This window comes from Diceros bicornis, chromosome 34 (genome assembly GCF_020826845.1).
Source record: "Diceros bicornis minor isolate mBicDic1 chromosome 34, mDicBic1.mat.cur, whole genome shotgun sequence".
In the NCBI taxonomy this organism is placed as follows: Eukaryota; Metazoa; Chordata; class Mammalia; order Perissodactyla; family Rhinocerotidae; genus Diceros; species Diceros bicornis.
The window spans coordinates 17821020-17832670 of record NC_080773.1 but is presented as its reverse complement, the minus strand read 5'-3'; the positions used below and the strand labels follow the sequence as shown (position 1 = coordinate 17832670).

The 11651-nt window shown below is 53.4% G+C and overlaps 1 protein-coding gene across 1 annotated transcript; it reads right to left on the bottom strand.

Annotated features, from left to right (window-relative positions):
* Positions 1-218: 218 nt before the first annotated feature.
* Positions 219-8147, bottom strand: LOC131397865 (CD177 antigen-like). The gene is made up of 9 exons (XM_058530975.1): positions 8096-8147; positions 7878-8021; positions 7424-7609; positions 6566-6685; positions 6248-6364; positions 1885-2025; positions 1011-1196; positions 740-874; positions 219-478 (listed from the first exon to the last, which is right to left on the bottom strand). Exons 1-9 carry the CDS (start codon positions 8145-8147, stop codon positions 219-221), a joined length of 1341 nt encoding a protein of 446 aa, XP_058386958.1.
* Between the last annotated feature and the right edge of the window lie 3504 nt (positions 8148-11651).

Here is an 11651-nt window from a genome sequence, read left to right as displayed (position 1 = left end):
CACTGGGATAAAGCATGATGTTTTTTTATCAGACACATGTGGTCACTGCTTGAATGTCTAGTCTCCCATAGGGCAAGTTCAGCTGCTCCAGGCCCTTCCATATGTTCTCATCAGGTCACCAAGTGTGTGTGAGTGTGTGTGGATAATAATTCATGGGGAGGATGGAAAAATAACTTGGTGTTTGGTTATGAAGTCAGACAGAGTGTTGGGTTTAGGGGTCAGCAAGGGCTAAGAATCAAGGGTAATGGGGTCAACAGGGAGGGCACCCCACACCAAAGGGCTAGGGATAACCCCATCCCTGCCACCAAAGCCACGTAGGAGGTACGGGCAGCTCTGTCTTGAAGAGGAGGCTGATTCTCATTCTCATACCCAGAGTTCTCAATCACAGAGAAGACTCCAATATTGTGGGCATGATTCAACAAATATTTGGAAGGTTTCACCATGCAGCCCTGAAGATTCACTGAGGAGGAGAACCCACCTAGAGAGTGAAGACTAAGTCAGAGAGGACACAAAGCACAGCACAATAAATTCCTAAGATGCAGGAATCGCAGACCCACCCTCTCCCCTCTCAGACTAGGAGATCAGCATCTTAGTCTCCTCTTGCCCTAGAGCTAGACGTCTGGGTCCCCAGCCCCCTCCACCCTCAAACCCATAAGTTAGGGCCTCAAGCACCCTCCAACCTCAGGACAAGTGAATCCAGGCCCCTAATCCCTTCATCCTTGAGACCTTCAGCACTCACCTCCACTGAGATCAATGGAACCACGGTAACAATGAGTGGTGCCTCTAGGGCAGGTCACAATTTCAGAGTTTTGTGGGCAGGATCCAAACAACTCCACACAGACAGGACACTGCATGTTTCCTAGGACAGGGGCAGCTGGGGAGCAGAGAGAAGGTTGGTGTGCACAGCTCTGCTTCTCGCTGCAGCCACCTCCTTGAGCCCTGGAGGCTCTTGTCTCTGGGGTGGCATCTCTCCATGTCCCTGGTCTCACCCAGCCCACTGGGATCCACACCTGGACGGGGCAGGGCATCCAACAGGACACTGCTGCTGTTGGCTCTGTTGCACCCACTGGAGGAGCAGAAGTGGGCATAGGAGGCAACGAGCATTCCGGGGGGACCCGTGTAGACGGTGACAGTTGGGGAATCCTGTGTGCTCATCTTGCTGCAGCCTTTGCTCCCCACTGTGAGTGATCTGGATCCTGAGGAGTGAGAGAGTCAGAGCTGGGCTGAGGGAGGGGAGGTTCCGAGGGAGGCAGGAGGCACTGGTGATGCTCAGCAGGCAGAGGGTGAGAGCAGGTTCCCTGAGCACAAACAAGAGCACAGGTAACCTTGAATGTAGACAAAGACTGGGGCCAGAGGCTGGGTCCTCCCCCAGCACTGCCAATGTCACATTCTCAAGCAGAGCCTCCCTTGAGCCCTCTTATCACGTTGCAACCTTCCCCTCACTCTCCTTCTCTTCTTTTCCTGTGAGATTTCTCTCCATAGCTCTTATCTCCACACCCGTATCTTGCTCTTTCTTGTTGGTTTTTTTCTGTTTCACTCCTCACACATAAACCTGCACGAAGGCAGACACAATGGAATCTCCAGTCCCTGGCACACGGCAGACGTTCAGTAAACCTCGAATGAAGCCATTGGTTCCCTCTCTGCCAGCTCTGTTCTCAGCCCTTCGCACGGGCTATCCAGTATATCCTCAACACCATCCAGCAAGGTGGGTACTGTTATTGCCCCCAGTTTTCAGAAGGGGAAACCAAGGCACAGAAAGAAGAAGAGTTGGATTTAGAACTCCAGGTGTGAGGGGAACCAGGCAGGAAATTTAGGGACAGAATCCAGTGGGGGGAGGCCTGGGACCCAGGGCAGGGGCCTTACCCTCTTGCACAGCCCACACACCTACGTCCACGAGCAGAAGTGTCTCCTGACACATCTCCCCAGCATCACACGTCTGGTGACCACTGGCGGTCCATTCGATGGGTGTCTGAGCCGAGTTTTGCTGTATCCTCAACATGACCCCCCGTTGACAGGTCAGAAGAGCTGTGGAGAAGGAACTACCCGGGTCTGGATAAGCCAGGGAACCAGTCGTGTCTGTCCCTCCAGGTCCCAGGCTTGGGAGTTGATCACATTCTTGAGTCACACTCCAGGTGACCTGGCCACGGAGTCCCTTAATGTCTGATTTAGAAGGGACCTTGGAAGTCTGAGCCCCACTTCGTTCCTTACTGTATTTTTGCTCAAATACCTGCAGGGACCTCTCTCAACACCAAGAGGAAGGCTGCTCCTCCCTTTGGGAGGGAGAGAGACGGAGGGCTCTTCTTCAGCCTGAGCCAATCTCTGCTTCCCTCTCTGGGCCTCAAGGTCCTCATCTCGATAATGAGGAGGGTGGCGTGACATCATATATTTCTTTTCACTGAGAAACCACATGTTCTAAACAAAAAGACTCAAATACCTGGCATGCACTGAGCATTTACAATGAGCCTGGCTGTGGTGATTGCTTTTCGTGGATTAGCCCACTGACTCCTCCCAAGGAGCTTACCACATTTGGATCACCTTACTTCCCCACAGCTATCCCCAAAGTAGGTGGTGTTATCATCATTGTCCCCATATTCAAGATGTGAAACACAGGCAGAGGAGTCGTTAAGCAGGTTTCTTGATGTCCCTCCACTAGTAATTGCCAGAGCTGGGCTCAGAACACAGGCGTTCTGGCGCCTTGGGGTGAGTGATGGGGCAGACAGGGATCTATATCGTCCTCGGCTACTTCAGCATCTGTGGCCCTCAGGAGTCTAGTGTGAAAATGGTGAGCCCAGACCTTCTCTGAAGGCCATCACATGATCAGCAGTGACGTGTCCCCTGAGGCAGAAACTCCTGGGCTGACCACGCAGCATCCACAGACACGGGTAACCTTCACAGCAGCCCCCACAAAGGAGGACCATTCCTGTCCCGCTTCACAGATGACAAAATGGTGGCTCCTGCTCCCTCCTCCCAGCCTGGCCCCTGTTCTCCCCACCTTGGTCAATGGCAATTCCTTTCAGCAGTTGCTCAAGTCATTCTTGACAATCCCCTTTCTCTTACACCCCGTGTTGCGCCCATCAGGAAATCCTGTTGGCTTAGGCTGCAAAATCCCTCCAGATCCTGACCACGTCTCACCAGCTCTACTGCTTCCAGGACGCCCTTGGGTCTCACCTGCTTCCTCCTGAGTCTCCCTGGGGGTCCCCTCCCCCACTCCCACTGCCCCCTCACTCTATTCTCCACTCAGCAGCCAGAGGATCCCCATAAAGGTAAGTCGATTCATGTCACTCCTCTGCTCAGAAGACTCCAGTAGGTCCCCAGCCCACTCAGAATACAATTCTAAGTCCTTAAATTGGCCCCGCCGGCTCTACGTGATCTGGCCTCCCCCACCCCCTCCATCTACAGGTCCTACTCTGCTCTCCCTTGATCACACTGCTGTAGCTACATTGGCCTCCAGGCCCCTCCTTGACACGCAGCAGGCCTACACCCATCCCAGGGCCTTTGCATATGCTCCCCTGCTCCTGACTGTCTGGAATCATCGCCTCCTTCCTGAACTGGGTGAAAGAGGCTCTAAGAGGTGGTGATCCTCAAAAGCTGGTTCAGCGGCAGAGCCCAGATGGGAGTCCACATCTCTCTGGTTCAGTTATTAAGATCTTAACTGCTGTGCTCTCCTGACTGTGTTGACCCACCACTCTCCCTGGGACCACCACCCAATTAATTAGAGGGCAGTCAAGGCGGTTCATGCTCCAGCCCTTTGGTTCTTCCTCAGCCTGGGCTCCTGTCATGGCCCATCTTGAGCAGTGTGTGCTCTTGCCGCCAGCCCTCTCCTGCCCTCATGCCTTCCACGGAGCTGTTCTGTCACCGGGAATGCGCTTCTCTCCTCCCCTTATTCCCTGACCTCTTGTGGTTCCCAGCTTCTGAGGCTTGGTCTCGCTGATGCTCAGGAAATTCTTCCTAAACTGCTGAACTGAACTGAACCAGGGAAGCCAAACACACCCTCCAAGATCTGGCTCCAATGTCAAAAGCTAATAGAATGTGGATATATGTTAGGAATATTCATTAGTAGCATAAAAGCTGTGTTTTGTGCAACACATGTGTCCTTTGTGTAGCATATGTGTATGGTATGTGTGTAGGGGTGTAGTATGTGTGGGGGGGATATGAGGTTGTGTGGGGGTGTGTGATATGTGTATGGTATGTTTGTATGGTGTGTGTAGTGTGTGTGCATGTTATGTGATGTGTGGTGTGTGTGTGTGTGCAATGATAACAGTGTGTGCTGTACATGGTATGTGTTTATTCTGCATGATGTTGTTCTGTGTGTCTGTGTGTTGTTTGTGTGTGATATATGGTGTGTGTGGTGTGTTGTCTGTAGATTGTGTGTGGTGTATAGGGTTGGGGTGTGTGTGGAACATGTGAGCTGTACAGAGACGTGTGTGTGGTATGGATGTGTGGTGTGTATGTGGCATGGTGTGTGTGTGAGTGTGTGTGTGGCATGTGTTGCATCTGATTTGTTTCTGAAACACCTTCTGGGTTACGAATGTTGCCTGGCCCCAGAGAGGAGGGCCAGACAATTAAACCAGCCTTAATCAGAAGGAGAGACTGAGACTGTGACCCTCCCTGCTCAGCCCCCGGCCAGGGCTCCCCTGCCCTCAGGAGAAAGGCCAAGCCCTCAGTCTGGCTTTGCGGGGACATCACCAGCCCCCCCCACCTCTCCCGTCCCCACCAATGTCCATTCCCCAGACACGCCAGGTCATTTGCTGCCTCCGTGGCCTTGCCCCAGCTGTTCCTTCTGCCTGGAGTGGCTCTCCCTTCATGGCCCACACCCCCCTCGTCTACCTGGAAAACCTGTAATCACCCCCAGTCCCGGCTGTAGCCCATCCTCCTCATCAGCCGTCTCAGGCAGAGCCCAGGAAGCCTTCTTGACAACAGCAGGCTCACCCACCTCCAGGCCTTTGCACACGCTGTTCCCTCTGCCTGCTCGTGTCCTTTTCCTCTTCTACAAATAAATCGCAGCCCATCCTGAAGACACAGCTCACAGTCACCTCCTCGGTGTCCCCTCCTTGACACCCACCCACTGGGACGTCAGTATCTTCCCTCTTCTGAGCCCCCGACCCCTCTCCCACAGCCCTGTTCCCTCTGCTCTGTGATGTCTCCCCTCCTGGTCCTGGAGGCTCTTAGGGCAGGGGCGGGGTTTGAGTCCCCTGGGGTCCCCATGGAGACCTTGGAATCCTGCAGGAACTCACTTCAGCAAACAAATCCCGGGCACCCAACCTGAGCCTGCCCTTCTGCTGCCCAAGGCTGAAAACCTTGATGTCAGTGACATCGGGCCCTGCCCTCAGGCTCCTGGTCCAGCCAGAGGGATCCACGCACAAAGAGGAATGTGTGCTGAACTCACTCAACTCTCTCTTGACGCTTTAGCGGTCAGGGTGCTGTGGGCAGATGAGGAAACTGAGGCTCAGATAGGGACGGCCCTTCCCTCACTCTCTGAAGTCCCTTCTCCCCTCCCCGCCCACAGTGGCCCTTCTCATTGAGACACTCCAGGCCACTCTCAGTCTGCCCAGTGTGTGGTTTCCATGAGGAAGTGGGGATGCTCCCAGTGTCTCCGTTTGGCTCCTGCTTGCCCTGTCACACCTGGAGCACCCTCAGTGTTCTCTGGTCTTCTTTCCTAGGCAGCAGGGCTGCTGGGTGCTCCAGGACCATGGGTGGGGGTGGGTGAGAGACGGGTGGGGTGGTCGAGGGGAAGTGGGAGACCCAGGGTGACTCAAGGTCAGGAGTGTGGAGCTATGGAATTGGAAGCACTGAGTCCCTCCCAGGGTGAAAACCAGCAGGCGCTCCTGCCCTCACTTCCACACCCAGTGGGGAAAGTGGAATGCAAAGCAGCCACCCTCTCTGCCCCTCTGACCTTCCTCTCTGCTCTCTGGTTCCCCTCCCGCCTGGACAGGCCACCCTGACCTAGTCAGCCTGGCCTGGCATCAATTAAAACACCTACTGGTCGGCTCCGGCCCTGTTTATCTGTTCCCAGGGCAGCGCATCCTCTCTCTCCCCTGCGGTTGCACACCTCTTACTGGCATCCCCACTGAAGCACCTTCCAGGAGAATCCCTCCCTCTGCACACCCTGAGTGAGTAATAAACTTCTGAATGACTTGTGGGTGCTGGCTTGGGTGGGTTGTGTTTGGATGTCCAACTTTCACAAGGGGCACTGTGCCCCAAGGCTGAAGTGCAGGGCACAGTCTAGTCTTCCACACGGGGAACTCACCTTTAGGATCGCAGTTCTCGCTCACAGTCAGGGCCCCGATTTTTTGAGTGTCATTAAGCAGGTTGCAGCCTGCTTGGGATGTGCACCCCTGGACTCTCAGGTTGGTGGAGACGTCCTCTGTGGAAAGGAGGAGAGAGTAAGAGAGGGAGACGCTGTCACTGGGACCATCCAAGCTTCAGGGGGAGGTGCAGCTCTGGGAAGCCAGGCCCACCCTCCTCCTGTCCCAGGCCTCAGCTCCCTCCCTCCTCAGAAACCCAGACCTTGGTCCTCAGACCTCCCTCTTCAGTGCTCCGCAGGGACCCTGCTGTCCCAGCTCACCTCCCCTGATAAGTAGGATCCCGTTGTAGCAATGCGTGCTCCCCTCAGGGCAGGGAAGCTCTGTTGCAGACAGACAGCCTTCTGTGGACAAGCAGACTGGGCACCGCAGGGACCCTGGGACTGGGAGGTGAGAGCAAGGGGGAGGGAGGATGAGAGGGCTCTGCCTTCAGATCAGATGCCTTCTCTCCGCCCCCCTTTTGCTTGCCCCAGAAATCAACCTCCCTGGTCTCCCTAAAATGTGCCCTCTCATGCAGGCCTGGGGTGCAGAGAATAGGGACGTCTGGCCAGGGAGAGGGCAAGAGAGGGAAGGAACATGAGATCTGGAGAGGGGCACCTGGGACTGAAAACAGGAGTGGGTGCTCTGGGAAGAACAAGTGACTTCACCCACAAGTTCCACTAAACAGTCCAAGAAGACAAGAAATCTGTGTTCACAAACTATTCCAAAGAGTGGCGTCATGCAAAACATTGCCCCAAACCTGATTTCTGATACCAGACAAGCACAGTGCAAAGTTACAGGCCCATTTCACTTAAGGACAGGAAATGACAAAACCCTAAGTAAGACATGAATGAACTAAACCCAACAGTATAGCAGAAAGGAGCATGCAGCAGGTTAAAGCAAAGGCCAGAGTGTGAGGTGAGTGGTTGAACATCAGAAAACCAGCCCAGTTTGCTGCTCCAGGCCTGTTAGAAGAAGCTGCGCTAAGGGAGGGCGTCCTGGGGAGCGTGGACAGGGGGGCTGGTGGGAGGAAGGGGAAAGGAACAGTCCCTCTGTGCTTACCTCAACCCCCTCAGCCCTGTTACTCCCCTCCTCCCCACACCCCTTTCCCCTCCTCCTCCTCTCCCTCCTCCCTCAGGCACCTGTTGTGGGAGGCAAGTCCCAGAGAGGGAAGGTGTTGGAGATGTTGTTGCACAAGTCACTCTCGCGGTACACACGGGTGTAGGAGACGATGGAGATGCCCGGGCCTGCCCTGTGCTGGGTGACAAGGACCTCCTGATCTTCCTCCGGGGTGCAGCCCTTGCTGAGCACCAGATGCACTTGGGGTCCTGGACCAAGAGAGGCAGGGAGGCAGGGGTGGGGTCAGGACTCCAGGTCCTCGAGGGAGGGTCTGCATCGTAGCCTGGGGTGAGAGACTGGAGAGGAGGTGACTGGATGCCAGAGTGTGCCCCTGCTGGGGAGGGGATGGCTCCTGGTAGGAGAGGAGGGGTCTTCTGAGTTCCCAGACAGAATGCAGGTAGGACTGGGCAGGAGGAGGGATGTCTCTACCCAGGAGAGGGTGGGAGTCGGGCTTGGGGCCTATGGGTCCCTTCTCACCATTCACAGTGAGTATCAGTGTGTCTTGACAACCCCAGCCGTCCTCACAGGCTTGCTGATTAGTCACCGTCCACTGGAGCGGCATTTCCGATACATTCTTCACAGCCTGACCTCTCCCCGACTGACAGGTCAGGCCCTGCACTCCTGCGATGAGAAGAGCAAATCCATCTCAATCCTTTGTCCCGAGAAGCCCCCCCCAGGTTGGGGTCCTCACTCACGGGGCAGCAGGAGGGTGATGCCCTGGAGGATCAGCAGGAGGGCAGGGCTCATGATGAGGGCAGCTGGAACTCTCTCGTTCCTGCTCTTTCTCCCAGGAAACTGAGACCTTTTATATCTCACCCCGTCCAAGGCAGCCCAGGAAGGGGGTGGGGAGGGGAGGGCCTTGCTAAAGGATGCCTGCCCCCCCCCCCGAATCACAAGGGCTTAAAGGCCTAGAAATCTGAATCCTCTCTCCTCCCTCAGATCCAAGAGTTCAAGCCCCAAACCTCTTCCTCCTTCACACTCAGGAGTCCAGGCCCCCAGCCCCTCCTCCCTCAGACCTAAGATTTTGGGTCCCCAACCCCCTCAACAGTTAGAGACTGATGCACGCTGGACCACAGGCCCCACTGGTCCAGCTCTTTCCTCCTGAGCGCAGCTATGTGGGTCTCCACCCCCACCCCGTTTCAGGGTAGTTTGGGAAGGTGGTTTCCTCATCTCTCATGGCAACCTGGTCACCTTCAGGCCCCAGATGTGGAAATGGCCCAACTGCCTCTGAGGACATTGTGCGGTGGGTATTGGCCTGTCCCCACGTTCTCTCTATCCTAACCTCTGCCCCCACGGATTCCTACTTCTCTTTTCTTTCTCTTTCCTTCCTATGTTGCTTTCCTTTTTATTCCCTTTTTCACAACCTTCCTTCATGCTTTTCTTCCTCTTTTATTCTCTCCCCTCCCAGCACAACAGGGGCCCTAAAGCCTCCACTCCCTGCCACCCAGGAGGGAGCTAAGGTATGGCAAGGGGAGGGGCTGGAGACTGAATATCTTCGGGGGAATTAGGATATTCTTTGACAAAGCAAAGTTTCTTTGCCAGAAACAGATGGGAACAGTGGTGTGCTAGAAAACCAGCTTTTCAGGAAACAGCACCAACAAACCCTGCCTTGTACTGTTGGCCCATTTCTGTGGTGTAAACACTTCTAGCACATCTGATCTTAAGTTACCAACAGCTTGACAACTATCTCACACAATTCCTAAATATTTAACAATTGGCTTTTGCAAGCCTGTGCCAACCAGCTCTAGCACACTGGGTAGGAGAGAGACAGGAGAGATTGAGGGGTATCTGTCAGTGACCGCAGAGGCTCGATGTGGGTGTCTGGTAAGGAGAGACGAAAGGGAGAAAAGAGAGGACGAGAAAAATAAGGAAGAGAAAGAGCAAAGAGTGTGTACCTCCCCATTGTAGATTTATTTTTGACACCTTTACCGGTTCTATTTTTATTTGCATGTTTAAAATTTGACATCTAGGCGGAGACACGATTCTCTCATCTCCCACTGCATCTACACCACTACTGTGGCATACTGTAGGTACTCAGTAAATATTTATTGAATGAATGGATGAATGAATGAGTGGAGAGGGGAAGATGGGAACAGAGCCATCACTACATTTGTGTAGGTTGTGCCTTGTAGAAACACCATCCTTCCCCAACAGTTTACACTGTTGCCGTCTAGAATGGCACCATCTGGAGCTGTGTGTGGCCACAAAAAGTGTCCCTGGAGGAAAAGGGGAAAGAAGGGTGGGCAAAGAGGTACATAGACTCGTAGGTAGTGAATCAAATGTCTTGTTTTAGTCAATAAATATTTACCAAGTCTGCACTTTGTGCCACACACTCCTTTAGTTGTTGGGGATACAGGGAGACCAAAAAGAATGAGGCCACTGCTTGCGGTGAGCTTGTAGCCTAGTGACAGAGACAAACACTAACAAATGCATGAACACAAAAAAATATTAGATGGTGCTGGGTGCTCTGCAGAGAGGGAAAACCAAGCAATGTGAAAATGAATGACTGAGCTGGGGTCAGGGAGGGCCTCCCTGAGGAGGTGACATTTGGGCTGAGAGCAGAATGAAAAGAAAGAGCCAGCTATGGAAAGACATGTGGGGAGAGCATTCCAGGCAGAGGGAAGAGCAGGTGCAAAGGCTCTGAGATGGGACCACGCACAGCTTATGTGAGGATTAGAGAGAAAGCAGGTGGCTGGACTGTGGTGGGGAAAAGAAAGAGTGACAGGAGATGAGAGTAGAAAGGCTGGCAGGGCCAGCAATGCAGGACAAGTCAGGTCACTAAGGCTACCTTCCTGGGACTCCCCATATTTCAAGCGACAAATGCAGAGGCTGGGGGTGTGGCTGTTTAGCAAAAAGTCTGACAGTCCTTAGTGTAACATTCTATCTGCTATTAGGATGATTCTGCTGCTCCCCGATTGTGTAGCCTCATGTCCCCTCTCTGAACTTCATCATCCTCTTCTGTAAAGTAGGTGTGATGGTTATCTGCACCCCATGAATTGTGGTGAGTGCTGAGATCTATATATAAGCCAAAGCAGATTCTCGACAAATGATAAAAATGGTTAATATGATGAGCCCTGACTCTGTTCCAAACCCTAGTCCAAGCACTTTGTATGTTTCAAATCATTGAATCATGACCACAACTAGAAGGGAGGTCCTATTAATAGCCCAGTTTTATAAGTAAAGAAACTGAGCCCCAGAGGAGTTAAATGACTTGCCCAAGGTCACACAATGTGGCCGAGATAACTGTCCACCAAAGATCCATGCTCCCCTCAGGGTGTAAAGATGTTACAAGTGGTGACTGCCCAGCCAGGAACTACATCTCCCAGAGCCCCTTGCCTCTAGGTGGACCATGTGACTAGTTCCCACCAATGCAATGTGGATGGAAACTGCCCAGCCAGGGACTACATCTCCCAGCACCCCCTTGCCTCTAGGTCACTGTGTGACTAATTCCCACCAACGAAATGCGGGCAGAAATGACTGGTGTGACTTCTGAGACTGAGTGGTTAAGAAGCAGGAGTGCCTTCTCCTTCCTCCATCTATATTTAGTCAAGGGTGACCTTGAAGCCACATGGAAGACTCTCAGTCCTCGTAGACCTGATATATAGTCGGTTGTCACACAATAAACCAAAGAACAATAATAATAGTAATGTGGTCAGTATGCTATACTGAAAAAAGGCATGCTCAGGGTGTTTTTTGTTTTTGTTTTTTTCTTCCTTTTTATGTAAAAGATGGTGGTCTGGGAAATCTTCACTGAAAAGGCAACATGTAAGCAAAGACATCACGGTGGTGAAGGAAGGAGCACTGAGTCTCTGTGGGCGTGTTTGAGCAGCAAAGAAGAGGCCCAGCTGGAGCAGAGAGAGGGAGAGATGAGAAGAGATGAAATCAGAGAGGGAGGGCCCTGATGGTGAGGGCCTCCCAGGCCTTGTGGCCAGGACTGTGGCTTTACTCTGAGTGAGCTGGGGAGCCATTGAGGGTTCAGAGCAGAGGAGGGACGTGAGTGATCTGTGTCCTGTCATGATCCCTGTGGCTGCTGGGTTGAGAGCAGGGAACCTGGTGAGGAGGCAACTGCAGTAATTCAGGTGAGAGGTGACGGTGGCCCGAACACTTGCAAAGGAGCCCGTTTCTGGATGTGTTCTGAAAGTGCAGTCCAGAGGATTTGCTGAGTTATTGAACGTGGGGTGAGAGAGAGAGAGAGAGGAATTGGGAAAACTCCAGTGTAGCCCCTCCTGAGATGGGGGAAACTCTGGGGCG